A 16,105-nucleotide genomic window follows, 5' to 3' on the forward strand; every position below is an offset into this window, starting at 1 on the left:
GCAGAAACTATAGGAAGGGCCATCCAGGGTCTTTCATACCTGTGAATCCATCCTGTCTGCAGACATTAACGTGATGCTGTTGCCTTTAACTAGAGGTGTTTTCTGAAAGTGACTGGTTGGGCTGTTCCTTGGAAGGTCTGGAAAGCAATTTAGATGTAGATGCTTGAAGCTAACCTTCAGACTGAAATCAGGGACACCGGTGGGGGAGCTATCAGTAGGACTAGAGCAGGAAAGGGGATTGCAATGGAAGGAAGAACAACATCAGCTGACCAGATGACCCAGTGCTCCCAGAGACTAATTATACTTAAAAGTATCATGGGAAATGAAGTCCCAAGCTAGCAGAGAAAATGGCCGACATATATTCAATATCTCTAAGCATCTGGTGGCCTTTTTATTCTCCCTGTTCTGTCCTCCAAGATTAAAAAATTGATTTCCTGGACATAAGCTTCAAGTGTATCCCCTCTTATCTTTCCATGCCTCAGTAAACTAGGAAATCTGCCAGTATAAACCTGGCTTGACATGACTCTGCCTTATAGGGAAACTTTCACAAAAGCAGACAAAATGGCTCCAGACAAGGCAGGTGGGTCTAATCTCAGAAAAGGCACAAAGCTGCCTTTTGGTACAGCCTTTTGAAGCCACACAGAAATTGGAACCCAAGCCGGCATGATTGTGAGAATCATGGGTATTAGTCATACTCTTACTTCTTGAAAATACATTCCTACCCACTAAACCGTGTTCCATCCATCTAGAGGTTTTATGGCACTCTGGATATTGATATTGATGTACTACTTGGTAGAGTTGTTTGAGCTCCGAGATCCAACCATGCTCAAGATCAGGAGAGTAAGCAATAATTTCCTATTTCTCTCTATACAGAGACATATAAAGAGAGATTTTAAATAATCCACCCAAACATTCCATATGGTTACTGACCTTATACCACGCATTAGATGCCAAACCCAGTTTCCCCAGGCCCAGCAGACAAGAGGATAGAAAACCTATAGTCCAGTTCATCATCAGAGAATGTGATCCTTTCACTCATTTTCTGTTCAAACACAGATTAGAGCCAAGACCCCTCTCAGATGTTTTTCTGAATAAGTGAAGCATTATTTGGGATAAACCACATAAAAAGTTCTGAGCCAAAACAGTGAGTCATACAACTCTTCACAAACTGACAGACACAGGTAATCTCAGGTTCCAGCCTCACATCCATTTCATACTTGAAATATCTTATCAGTACCTACTCTACGTGACTTCCTGTCTTGGGAGTTAGAATATCTGTGGTAAAAGTCTGGTATCCCAGTAAAAGAATTCTAATAACTAGGTTTTAAACCTCAGACGTTTTTGGCAAAGCCTTAATATTAAGCATTATTTGGGAAGCTATAGAGAATCCCCTGGTCAGTGAGCGACATTTGGTAGATAGAGGACCTGTGAGAATTCTTTCCATGCCAAGTCAACAAGGGGATGAACCATAGCAAAAGCTACCAGTAGCACTGTCCACGTCAATATTCAGAGGCCCGCAGACCTTCTCCTTGACAAACATGTCAGCAGGCAAGTCTTGTGCACATATACCTAGGAGAAGAAGCACTCCATCCTTCCAGGTCTCATGTTGCATGATATTCAAATAATGGGGCTTGTCTTTTCCACCTGCAGCAGCTAAAGAGATATTCACTAAGAGGTACCATGGCTCCAATACAAGCTGAAAACAAACTGCTATTCCCATCTGGATGAGCTGAGCTACAAGGTCGAGCAGCTAGAACTTAAGTGACATGCCCTGGGGAAGAAGGTAGAATGTATCTTTCCCCCAGAATGCTTCATGGCTAGACAACTTGTCTGCACCCAGTGCAGCATCACAAAGACACTGCCTTATGTCTCCCCATCTAGGTTGAGGGAATTTGATGGCCACAGTTCCTCTGTCCTCTCAAAGAGGCTCTGTCAAGTTAATGTCTGGCAGCAGGCTGGCTAGGCCAAAGTTAACAGTACTAGATATGCTGCTATTCCAAAAAAAGTGCCTGATTATTTGAGCATTGTAAATCCATCACTGTTGCTACAGAGAAAGGCCCACTCAACAAGCAATTACACCCTCTGTAGTGTCAGTGTCATAGGACCAGTCATCCATCTGTCCTATTTCTTGCCTGGTATCTATGGCTTCTCAATCTGAGGTCTATTTTATTATTTCTTTGCTTTTCTCTTTCACACTCATGGTTGTTTTAAACCTTTTGAACAATCTCCAGTTTTCAGGACCTACTTAGATGCTCAAACTGTTTAAACCTTTGAAGATTCATTCCCAAGAGCTGAGGCCAACCTCACAATAAAAGCAACATTTTGAGCCCCCCAAAAATTCTATTTTGATCTGGACAAACATTTTCCGGGGCCTCATAATCCTGGTAAGTATTGGGCATAAAGCCAGGTTAAAGACAAGCCTGGGGAAAGGTGAAAATACACTCTTTTTTTGCGGCTTCACTCTCTGGTTTAAAACAAGACAAATACCAAAAAGTCATAGTTGGGAAGTAGAACTCACCATGCAGGAGGGAGGAATGTCAGTGTTACCAAGTGGGGCTAAAACCAGGTACAAGCTTTGTTTTTTCCTGAGCGATATGACTATCCAAAGTTAGTAAGACCCCTGAGAAAAAGGGCAAGTTTTAGTTAGCTGTGTTCTGGGCAAGTATGAGTGGTCTTGCACAAGAAAGCTACTCTTCAAAAGAGAAAAACTGGTCAGTATAGCTGGTTTAGCCTAGTCATAAGGTTCAAAATCATCAGTGGGGTATCTGACTGCAAAACAAGGACAATCTGTTTCAAACAAGGTCTGGAGATTTTCCTGCTAAAAAGAATCATCATATGCATGCTGTCCAGGAAAACTCCCCATGGGGTATGTCAGGTACTGCACAAGAGTGCCTTGTGGCATTCTTTATAGCCATCTGCAAGAGCTCCAATGATAAACCATATTCACAGTTGGAGAGAGTGTGTGCCCTCAGTCAGAGAAAGTGTGGGAGAGGTGGCGCTGCCACCTGTTGCCAATCTAGTGCTGTGGAAAAGAAATAGACACCCTGCTCAGTCCTTGTATCTCACCACCTATGGCAAGGACAAGACTTGATTCTGGTGTGACTAGAGCAAGAGAGCTGCCCCTGCCACTCACTTACTACAACACTGGGGAATTCAGGCCCCGGATCGTGCTCGGGAAGTTCATCAGAGCTAGCCCTGTACATAAAGATTGTGTATGAGCAGCCCCCAAGGGTCTTGCTTCTTGTATACTATGCAATAGTAAAGATGAGGGAGAGACCCCTCTCTGCTCATTCATCCACTGACATCTATGGCAGGCAGGAGAGATGGCCCTGTGGTCACTGTCAAGGAACATCCATGTCCTCCTTAACTGCAATACTTGGAACACTGGGACTGGCACCTCACCTAGGCAGTAGGGTAGAGCTCTCCCTCTTTGCAAGGAATACTGCATAGGCACTGCCATTGAAGGGGGCTAGAGCTCACAACATGACAAACTCAGATAATTCTCATGCACAGATCCAGGCATTTGAATTGTCCCACACCAATATCTAGATCATTGGTGAACTACTGTAGTACAAGAAGTGGCCAGTTCTACACGTCCAGAACTCCAGGATTTATATAATATAGATAATCTCCATGACAACAAGATACCAGAGAAGAGTCCCATTGAAATTCCAGTGTTCACAGAGTAGCTGAAATAGCATACAATGCCAAACAGGCATCATAATGAAAATGTGCAGGCAAAAATGTGTGGAGCAAATGGTGACATACTACAGCTTCCACAGAAAAATACTGAACCTGAGATTGGGGAACGTGGGCGAGGGTGAAGAATGGACCAGGGAGGAATGGAAGATAGGAGGATTGTGGCATGTGGAGGATCATTCACTCACTCACTCACTCACACACTCACACACATGCAAACACACACACACACACACACACACACACACACACACACACACACACACACACAAAGACAGAGAGACATACACCAAAATATTATAATGTCAACCAGGATAAAGCTCAGAGATCTTTGGGATGAGAGCTAGAAAGACTGTAAATGCCACAGTTGTAGTTAACATCAAGGACACCACCAAGTTGTTAGAAGTAGAAACACACAGTGATGGTTACAGCATGCATGAGAGCTAAACAAGCTCACCAGGAAGAATCTCATGAATAGGGAACTGAGGACTTGGACAAGAAATCCAATTACAAGGTGAGAAATGGCTGGCACTTGACAGGGGATAGGAAAGGGAAAGTCTTTTCTTTGATGCAATCCCTGAGAGGGCAATGATCCCCAACCCAGACTTCATGACTTAGGTTTATTGGGTAATAAAATATGGACCTGAGAGAAAGACAAGAAGAAACATGATGAGGAGGTAAGGAATGAGGAAAGGAGCATGAGGAGGAACTAACAGGAAGGTGAGGGAGAGGAAGAATATGAATATGAAGAGGAGAAGTATAGGAAAGGGTGCTGAAGAGGAAGACCAAACAACTTGTCAGAGTTGAGTGGTATCAGGTATGTGTCTTCTGTATACTTTGCCTGAGAGATTGAAACATTCTTTTCTGCAGTGAATTAACCTGGAAGGTTAATTCACGCCCACGTTCCCCAATCTCAGGTTCAGTGAATTAACCTGCAAAATAGCTCCAGGAAGTTCCTGAAACTGACCAGATTCTTTAGATCTCTTCTTTTCAGGATGTAATCAACCCAAAGCCCTCAGAGTCTCTCTCACACAAACCAAGGAACAAAGACAACTGAAACCAGACCACCTCTTGCCATGCTGCCTGGAAAAAGTTTAAACAAACTGCTACTTGTAACAGGTACTCATCTACCTATTAAGCTACTCTCAGACTGTGAAGTGTGCTCCAAGTTCCCAGCTTTAGTAAGCTTGTAACCCATTCTGGGACTAGCTTTGATGATGATTCTGTCTTTGATTCTCTCTTCCATTGAGTCACCTTCCACTCCATATCCCTGGGAATAATTGTCATTGCATCACAAAGCTAGGCTTTGTGGTATCTATACTATGTTCTTTGTTTCCTATATGCAGTGGGTAGATTTATGTTTTGCATATTCACAGGGAATGTTTTGAAGGGAACAATACACAGGAGGAATAGAGAATGCTCACTACAGGTACAGGATTAAACTGAGACCACAAATGCACACTTACACACACATGTTTTTCACTGTTGATTTAAAGTGGCTAATTTCTGACTCACTCAGGCACAGCAGCAAATAATCAATATCTCAGATTTTAAACAGGAAAAGGTTACAGTGGGTAGAATACACTGGATTGTTGTTACTGGGCATGGCAAATAGGTGAGTTAAAAGCGGATTCTGATTGCTGAAGTTCAATTCTATGATAACTGGACCTGGGTAGGAGCCTCAGAAAGAAGACAGAGTGAAATAAGCTAATGGAATTGGTTGCTAAACTAAAGAATGGAATGTAAGGATTTAACAAGAGAGGAGAAATTAGTAAAGGCACAGCCCACCAGAAACATATTTGTCATGCTGGGACTGGAATTCAAGAACCCCCTCCGGTTATGTCACAAAACAGAGGATGTTGGGTAGTAATGCCAATGCATTTTTGGTAACACTTGGAAGAAGGGGAGATGAATATGTTTGAGACAAGCCCTTTGAACTTTTAAATATTAAACAAATTATTGTTTACTAAGAAAACAGAAGAATGAATGCTGGTAATGTGGTAGACAACAGGGCCTTAGACACTGGTAATGGTAATGTGAGCTGGTCTAGTGACTGTGTGAATCAGGATGCAGGTTTCTCAGAACACACAGATTGTCAATATGACCTAGCTGTACTACTCTATGGTATATAATGGATGCCAACATAGCACAGAGGTAGGTATTGCACATCATTGCGCACTACACTAGGAAGTATGACACCAAACAATTGAAACCAGACACCCATCTCCAGAGCTGTGGACAAATGAAATATAGTACACATACAAGATGGGATTAGCAGAAGTCATTATCTGGACAATGGAAGCAGTCATGGAAAATCACATAAGTATATCAAACTAGCCACAGTCCTGAATTCTATATGAACATATTAAGTCATCATACATACATAAAGTTGATGTAATCTTGTGTAATATGGAGACAATGGAACCAATGTGATGGGAAGTGGGTGACAAAGGGAGGTGAGTGAGGTAAAAAAGAAATATACTCCACAATATTCATGTGCAAAACCTTTTCTGAACATTTGTGGGCAAAAGAAATGGTTAAGTTTTTAAGAGCTATCATTGTTCTTGCAAAATACCTGAGTTTATCTCCTAACCAAATGTTGACTAAAGATCCAAGTCATGCATCAGGCCATCCATGAACCCTACATTGTAAGAATTTAAGAGACACCTAAAGAGTGAAAAATACTGTCTGCTCATGCCAACGACCTGGGTTGCAGTATCAGCACACAAGTAGTGACTCACAATCATCAGTGACTCCCGTGTAAAAGAGGAAACTTCCTCAGAACAAGTAAAATGGGACTGCTGGTTGATACATCAATATGAAGCAGGGATACTCAGTCATATAGGCTCATTGCTGCACTGTTTACTATAGCTCAGAAAAGAAATAAGCTAGGAAGAGCTCCAACACATGAGTGGGAAGAGGAAATCAGAAACTTGCCCTGTACATTTGTCCCTATTAGTATAAAGTACCTTGTTGTGGCTCTAACCAAGCAAGGAAAGATCTGTATGACAAGAACTTCAAGTGTCTGAAGAAAAAAATTGACAAAGATCTCGGAAGATTAAAAGATCTTCCATGCTCATGGACTGAAAGGATCCACATAATAAAAAGTGCATGGTCTTGATACACAAACAGGCAAGAAGATCCGTGGAATAGTGTTGAAGTACCAGAAATGAATCCACATACATATAGTCAGTGGATTTTAGACAAAGGAGTTAAAATCATCCAAAGGAAAGCATTTTCAATAAATGGTGCTGTTTGAACTGAAGGTCAGCGTGTAGAAGAATGCAACTGTCCTCATCCAAATTTCAATTTCAAGTGGGTAGAAGACTTCCACATAAAGAAGATACACTAAAACTGATAAAAAGAAAGTGGGCAAGACCCTGAAACACATGAAAATGGGGGAGGATTCCATTAACTGAATACCAATGGCTTATCCTATAAAATCAAGAATTAAGAAATTGGACCTCATAAAATTGCATCACTTCTGTAAGGCAAAGAATGTCAATAAAACAAAACAGCAATCAACAGATTGGGAAAGGGTCTTTACCAATCCTTCACCCAATCAAGGCTAATATCTAATATATACAAAGAACTCAAGAAATTAGACTTCAGGGAACAAAATAATCCTAGTAGAAATGGGATGCAGAGGTAAACAAAAAATTCTCAACTGAGGAATATAAAATGGCTGAGAAGCACCTAAGGATGATTCAACATTCCTAGTCATCAGGGAAATGCAAATGAAAACAACACTGAGATTCCACTTCACTACAGTCAGAATAATTAAGATGAAAAAAAAATCAGGTGACAGTAGATGCTAGCAATGATGTGGAGAAAGATGAAAACTCCATAATTGCTGGTGAAATTTGAAGCTGCTACAAGCACCCTGGAAATCCCTCTGGTGGTTCCTCAGAAAATTGGCCATAGTACTACATGAGGATCCAACTATACCACTCCTAGAAATATACCCAAAAGATGCAGAAACGTTTAACAAGATTATGAGCTCCACTACATTCACAGAAGCCTTATTTATAATAACCAGAAGGTGGAAAGAACCCAGATGTTATTCAACAGGAATAAAGACAGAAGATATGGTGCATTTGCACAATGGAATACTACTCAGCTCTTAAAAACTATGACTACTTGAAATTATTAGGAAAATGGATGGAACTAGAAAACATCATCCTGAGTGAGGTACCCCATTCACAAATGAACATCCATGGTATATACTCACCAATAAATAAATATTAGTTCAAAAGCTTGGGATACCCAAGAAACAATTCCCATACCATATGAAGCTCGAGAAGAAGAAAGACCAAAATGTGGATCCATCAGTCCCTTTCAGAAGAGAGAAGAAATACTCACAGGAGGAGTGACATTGACCAAAAGGGGAGCAGGGCCTGAAGGAAAGGTCACACTGAGACTGCTACATCTCGAGATCTATCCCATATGCAGCCACCAAAATCAGTCACCATTGTTGAAGTCAAGACATGCTTGATGATAGAAGCCTGATAGGTATGTCTCCAGGGATAAGGATGATTGCAGTTAATCATTGAATTGTACAAGGAGACCCAATGGAGGAATTAGATAAAGGTTAGAGTAAGGACTGAAGTAGCTGAAGAGATTTACAGCCCCATAAAAAAAAACAACAGTATCAACTAACTACACCCACCCCCAGAGCTCCCATGTACCAAACAACTAACCAATGAGTACACATGGAGGGATCCATGGATCAAGTGACATATTTAGCATAAGATGGCATTGACTGGCACCAATAGAAGAAGCACATGGTCCTGTCTGTGAAGGCACCTTTTCGCCAGTGTGGGAAAATTCCAGGTGGTTGAGGTGGGATTGTGTGATTGGGAGTGGGAGAACTTTTACAGAAGCATGCAAGGGGGTTAAAATGAGCCTCCAGGGGACAGAATAAGAGAACAGGGAAAGGGGATAACAGTTGTACTGTAAAGACATAAAATATTCAATAAAATTGTCTATGAAGAAAATCGGGACCAATGGTTTGAAAATGTGAAATTCTTAAGAAAATGGATGCATCTAGAGAACATCATCCTGAATGAGGTAACCCAGTCACAAAAGAAGTAACATAATAGGCAGTCACTGATAATTTGATACTAACCCCAGAAAGCTCTGAACACCCCAAAAATAACTCACAGACTATATGAAATTCAAGGAAAAAAAAGAAGAGGAAAAACCTTTATGCTTAATCTTTACACACCGAGAAAACTTTGACTATTTCCGGGTGACATCTGGTTTTACAGGTACTTTATGCTCATTGTAACTACTAAGATTGTAATGCATCCTATCAAATCTTTAAAAAGAATCAAGTACTGACAAAAATGTATTCTCATACTTTTATGCATAAATGCTTAAAATCTGTACATTTGTCTTTGATTTGTAAAATAAAGTTGTAAAAGAACAGAAAATATGTTCATAATAAAGAAGAGAGTAAGATACAGAAGGAATAAACTCACCATATATACATGTGCATATATTTTCAAAGAAAAAAAAGAAAGAAAACAGGGTTGGGGAAATGACTATGTGGTTAAGAGCTCTCATTGCTCTTGTGGAAGACCTATGATTGGCTCCTTTGAACATATTGTCTTAGTCAGGGTTTATCACCTGCACAAACATCATGACCAAGAAGCAAGTTGGGGAGGAAGGGAGTTTATTCAGCTTACACTTCCATATCACTGTTCATCACCAAAGGAAGTCAGGACTGGCACTAAAGCAGGTCTTGAGGTCAAGAGTTCTACAAGCACTAATTGATCTTTGTTAGATTTTTCTGTAGGTGAGAGGTAATGTGGACAAGAAGGGGAGTACCCAGGAAAAAGCCATAGGACTGACATGTCCTCCTCTTAACCTGTTTGCTTTCTAGTAGTCAATGTTTCTTTTATTCCTGCCCATTAAGGCAGGAACTTATGTTTTTTCTTTACTTTTTAATTTTTTTTTTTTAATTTTCACTTGGCATCAATGAGTGTTTTCCTTGCCTACATGATGGCAGGCCATTCCAGCCCTTGGTATGTGAGGACAATAGAGGAATTTGTTCATCCACTGGACCTGGAGATTAAAGATGTTGTTAGCCACAATGTAGGGCCTGGAACCACCATGTGAGTCCTGTGAAAGAGCATCCTGTCTTTCAACTGCATTGTCTTGCTAGCACACCCATATCATCTTATAGGAATAAAATGAAATTCAAGATTAACTTATCGGTTATCTTTGTCCATTATGATTAAATATATTCTTCCTGCATGGACAAATGCTTGTTCAGTGGATGAAATGTAGCCCCTATGAAAGACCCCTGCTTAGCAACAATAACGCCATTTCTTCAAGGCTGTGCACACAGGGCGGGCCAGGTCATGGCCCAGGTGGCCAAACAAGATACTGATGGGCAGCCAGCTTGCAACAGACAGAGAACAGAAAGCCCCCAAATAACCCCTATAAGGCAACTGCTCTCAGAGAAGCCCAAAGCAGCTATTCTCAGAAAAACCGCAGCCCCAGCTGACACCAGGAGCAGTGTCTTTGGAGCCGTGTCCTTAGACTCACTCCTTGGCCACATTTAAACTAACCAATTAGAACCCTGTAACTATGCTTCTGCTTCTGTCCCTCACATCTGCCCCACAAGCCCTATGAAAAGAAAACTGTCCCTTTGTCCGGCGCACCAGTCCTCCGATAGGCTGTCGCACACGGACACCCATGTGAGAGCAATAAACCCTCTTGTGACTTGCATCCAGTGGTCTCAGCTGGTTCTTGGGTCCTGGGGTCTCCTCAGGTAAAGGTACTCTAGATGAGGGTCTTTCACCTAGTTTGCTCCATAGAATCTCATGGGACAGTGTGATTTCTCACCATGCCACACAGATTGGCATAAAATTAAAAATATATAAAGTGCTTATTTACAGAACTTTACACTAAATGTCTATTCCTTTGTTTCCAAAACATTATATTTAGTTCTCCCTCTCGTTCTCTTTCTGACTCTCTCTGGCTGTGTCTATGACTCTTTTTTAAGCTATTCATGAAAGTGCAGGCAAGAATGACAACCAGTGGAGGGCAGTAGGTCATCCTAAAGCTGGAATGACCAGTGATGATTAATCCTGGGACAGGAGATCTGGAAACCAAAATAAGATCATCTCCACTAACAGAAATGATCTTTCCAGGAGCCCTTTCTCTAGATGGTCCTACCCTGCTTCAAGAGAATCTATTGATGAACAGCACTATACTGTGGAGAGAGTTGTGTCAGGAACTTCTTCACAAAAATAACTATTTAGGCTCTGACTACATACTTCGTACATCTTTAGCATGGGAGGCTGGAGAGAGACATTAAAAAAAAAAGAGAAAAAAAGAAAGAAAAAAACACTCCCTGAACATTGATGCCCCAAAACAAAGTATTCCACACTCATAAAAGAAACTTTTCTGAAGGTCAAAACACACATTGAATCTCACACAATAATACTGGGAGACTTAAATACCTCACTCTCATTAATGTCCAGGACTTTGATACAGAAATTAAACAGAGATACCATGAAACTAAGAGAGGTCATGAACTGAATAGATTTAACAGGTGTCTACAGAACATTTCAACCTAAAACCAAAAGAAATATCTCCCTCTTATCTGGCCATGGTTTCTGTTTAAAAATTGACCATATGATTGGTCACAAAACAAGCCTCAAACAATACAAGTTTATTGAAACAGTCCAGTGCATCCTATGAGATCACCACTGACAAATACTAGATATCAACAATAATGAAAATACCAGAAAAACCCACATATCTATGGAAACGGAACAACTCTCTACTCTGTGGTAAATTGGCCAGAGAAAAAATAATGAAAGAAATTATAGACTTACTGAAATTTAATGAAACTGATGACCCGGCATACCTACACTTATGGGACATAATGAAAACAGGGCTAAGAGGAAAATTAATAGAACTATGTACCTTGGTAAAGAAATCAGAGAGATCTTAAGCTAGCAATTTAACAGCACATCTGAAAACTCTTGAACAAAAGGAAGCTAACACACACAAGAGTAGTAGATGCCAGGAAATAGTCAAACACAGGGCCAGAACCAACCAAATAGCAACAAAGAGAATGAAACAAAGAATCAACAAAACCAAAATCTGTTTCTTTGAGAACAACAAGAGAGATAAATCCCTAGCCTAACTTAAGGACCCAAAGAAGGTATCCAAATTAACAAAATCAGAAATGAAAAGAGTAACACAAGAAACCCAGAAAATTCAAATACATCATCAGATCCTACAACAAAAGTCTGTACTAAACAAAATTGGAAAATCTAGATGAAATATATTATTTTCACGACTGCAAGTTCCAAAGTTAAATCAAGAGCAGATAAGCTATATAAACAGTCCCATATCCCCTAAGGAATAGAAGAAGGTATTAAAAACATCCCAACTCAAAAAGCCCAACAGAGATGGCTTTAGAGCAGAATTCTACCAGTCCTACAAGAAAGACCTAACATCAACACTCCATGTGTTCCATAAAAAAGAATTCCAGAAAATAGAATCATTCCTTAAAGTAGAATTAGAAGGAACAATACCTAATTCATTCTATGAAAGCATGATTACTCTGATACCTAAACCACACAAAGACCCAACAAAGGAAGAAAACTTCAGACCAATTCTGATTATGAATGTTGTTCCAATAATACACATTACTATTCTTACAAACTCAATTCAAGAAAACATCTCAAGCACGATTTACCATAATCGATCAATTAGCCCTAATCCTAGGGATGTAAGAGTCATTCAATATATGAAAATATATTAAATTATCCCACTACATACATGAACCAAAGGAAAAAAATTACATGGTTCTCTCCCTAGATGCTGAAAATGCATTTGACAAAATACTGCAGGCATTCATGTTAAAAGTACTAGAAAGACCGAGAATTGAAAGCACAAACTGAAACATGATAAAAGCAACATAGAGCAAAGCAACAGGCAAGATCAAATAACATGGAGAGATACATGAAGCAATCCCAATAAGATGAATGAGAAGTCAACAAGACCCACTCTCCTGTATCTATCCAAAAAGGCCTCAATCTTCTACCTAGAGCAATAAGACAACAAAATGGAATCAAGGGGATACAACTTGTCAAATAAGTAGTCAGGGTATCACTATTTGCCAATGATATGATAGTATAGAAAAGCAACTTACAAAAAAAAAAAAAAACTTCTATTCCTGGACCTAGAAGAGAACTAGCAAATCAAATGACCAGAGACTACAGTGACATCAGCAAAAAGCTATCAGTAATTTGTTCTTCGGTTGGAACTACCTAAGGTGGTCATTTTGAAGGAGTGCATAGTGGGGGTGATTTCTGTTCGGAACCCCAGGTTGTGGTAATACTATTTGGATATGGGTTTTGCTAATCAAGTGGACGAAATTTTATGTGTGGCAAATAAGAAAGCTTTTGAAGACAACCCCCAAACATTGCCTTTTCTCTGAAACTTGACCTCATGGGATTTTAATGTTTTGAAGAAATACACAAAATGTGCACACAAACAGCTGGACCTGATAGGGATGAAGACTCAGAAAGCAGCCATAACTGTGGACACCTGGAGATTAAGTGTCACAGGACAGAGAGGGCAGTGGGGATTGGGGATGTGATCTGAGTGCACAGTGGTCATCTATGGCACACACCCATCTTCTCTGATAAAAAGGAGGAGGTCAAGGAGCTGTTGCCTAACACATTCATAAAGCACGATGTCCAGTCTGTACATGGCTACATTACAAAGAAGCCAAAGGAAATCACACTGAAGGGTGTTTTAATGGCAATTTTCGAGTCTTGGTGGCAACCACTGGTACTGCCTAAGGTAGACATGGTGGTTCAGAGCTGTTCATCAAAGAATGTGGAGTCTTGACGAGGACCAGCGGAGACCCAGAGATACAAGCCTGAGGAGAAGGGGTTCCGACTAGCCAGGGGGCAGAGAAATCTCTGCAGAGAGCACACAGAAAGTGCGCCCCTGCCCTGCCTGATCCAGGGACTAGGAACCCACCATTGGGAAGGAACTCTGGAAGAATATCTAGATGGCAGAGGTAAGCAGGATGGCAGCCATGGTGCTTTCAGGGGACAGCATTGTGGATGCAGGAACTATCAGAAACACAGGCAGGAACAGTGAAGAGGAGGAGGAACTTCAGACAAAGCTCAGAGGAAGAATGGGAGGTTGCAACAAAAGAAACAGATCCCAGAACAAAGGCAAGAAGAAGAGTTTTAGTAAAGTAGTAGAAGCAAGAAGAAACTGTTCCCACTGGGGAGCCCAGGGCCCTTCCTGCTCTGAGTCCCAGTGCTTCCTTCCTGTTTGATCATTGCACTTTGATTGGGCCTCCTTATTTGCAGAGGGAGGCTTCTGAACTGTCCAAGCACTCATCATAAACTGTCTTTATTTTGGAAAGTGATAGGAATAAATAAATTAATCAATAAATATCCTGAAGAGGACTAAACAAGGGCTCTCTTATTGGACCTTCAGTGCACCTCCCAGGTGCTGCTCCTCTAACTGGAGGCTCATGAGCCTAAAAAGCTGGAGGGTGCAGAGCTGACCAAAGCTCTCTCTCTGGCTGCAGCTTTAAAACACTTCCCTGGTGCAGCAGATGCCCTCTGCAGCCTGTAACTTCTAAACAAGTAAATATCTGTCTTTTGATCTGCTGAAGAAGATGATAGAGGATAGTCTCATTTTCATGAAAGTGGAAATAACCCTGTGGCTCAGAGTGGAAACAGCCACACTGCAGGATAACCCTATCTCCATGGTGAAGTTCATGCTCTGACCTCACAAAGAACCACTGTGATAGAAGAATGAATGTCCTCAGTATAAGACTGTGGACTAGCCTGTGAGTTTTGTCCAGATAGAGCAGGAAGCTGATTTGGGTGACCTGTGGGACTCGTTCAGAGTTGACTATATATTTCATTTTCAGGTTGTATTATCTCACAACCTCTGTGCACCAGAGCACAGGGAACAGCCTCATGGACAGCAATTTAAAAACAGAGACTTTGAGAAGTCAGTATAATGTGGGTTTCTTACTTGGCCAGGGTTCATTTGGCACTGTGAAATTGGCCTGGCACCTGAAAACCAAGGCTCTGGTTGCCATCAAAACGGTACAGATTAGCGAGAAGAACATCAGGTGGATCCAGACAGAAAGAGCAATATTGGAGACACTACAACATCCTTACATCATTCGCCTTTTCCAAGTCTTAGAAACAGCAAGTAACATACATTTTATATTGGAATATGTCCCAGGAGGAAACTTATTTGAAATAGTAAGAGACCAAGGCCAACTGTCGGAGGAGGAGGCAAAAAAAACATTTGGACAGATAGTTTCGGGAATAAAATTCTGCCACCAACGAGATATTGTACACGGAGATATCAAGCCGGATAACATAGTAAGAGATGCCAAAGGTAATATCAAAATAATAGACTTTGGCCTAGCCAGGAGATGCAGACCTGGGAGATTAATGAAAGTGCCACGTGGAGCCAGAATATATTTTGCCCCAGAGCTTATATTAAGGGAGCCCTACGAGGGAAAGAAGGCGGATGTGTGGAGTTTGGGCGTGCTGCTCTTTTTTATTACAGCAGGGTTCTTCCCGTTTAGAGGAGAGACCATCAAAGAGATCAGTAAAAATATTTTAACAGGGACCTATGCTGTTCCACGTTTACTCTCTGGACAACTGGAGAACCTGATCCACCAAGTCCTCACGGTTCCCCCAGAGATGAGGCCTTCCATCGAAGAAATTGAAAACCATCCATGGGTGAGGAAGTGCGAAATAACCATCTCGACCAAGATAGACCCAGACTTCAAAATCATTGATATGCTGTGTGACATGGGATACAATGCCATCCAGATTTTGAATTCCCTGCACAAAAAGAAATACGATGCACCAATGGGTGCATATCTAACATTAAAAGCACATGTAGACCTAGGGCATGAGCATGGATCTCCCTCTTCAGCCAAGGCTGTGGATCCCTGTCCTACACCATCCGCATCCCCAACACATACTCTTCCCCTAAAGAGAAGGGCCAGTGAGCCAAACTTTGGCCTCCTCCACATCAGGCCCTCAGGAGAGCAGGGGCCTGTTCCACTGAAACCATCGGGACACAAGTTGGCCAGGAGTGTGTCCCTGCCTCCCATTGCTCTGCATTACCCCTGTAAGCAGAGCAGAGCTTCTAGCAGTGTCCCACATTCAAGAGCAGTGGCTGGCCCATGTGTGTGTAACAACATATTAGAAATCGAAACACTCCCGACTACTTCACAAGACTCTGAAATTGAAATAACATCTCCCTGTCAGAAGATTGGGCGACTGAAGAAATTTCGTAGGTGGATACGGAATCGCTTCTCCAACATCTGCTGCTTTCCCTGTGCACGAAGGAAAAAATGACAACATCCATTCTC

At 41.3% G+C, this 16,105-nt stretch overlaps 1 protein-coding gene across 1 annotated transcript in view; it reads left to right on the forward strand.

Moving 5' to 3' along the window:
* Positions 1-16,091, forward strand: part of LOC308435385 (putative sperm motility kinase W) — a gene marked incomplete at both ends in the record, with an annotated part of 106,586 nt that extends 90,495 nt beyond the window's left edge. Inside the window, one exon of the mRNA XM_080942640.1 lies at positions 14,748-16,091. Within this exon, the coding sequence (XP_080798766.1) occupies positions 14,748-16,091 (1,344 nt within the window). The remainder of the gene's footprint in view (positions 1-14,747) is intronic.
* Between the last annotated feature and the right edge of the window lie 14 nt (positions 16,092-16,105).

The sequence above is a fragment of the Micromys minutus genome (genome assembly GCF_963924665.1).
Source record: "Micromys minutus genome assembly, contig: SUPER_22_unloc_1, whole genome shotgun sequence".
Lineage (NCBI taxonomy): Eukaryota > Metazoa > Chordata > Mammalia > Rodentia > Muridae > Micromys > Micromys minutus.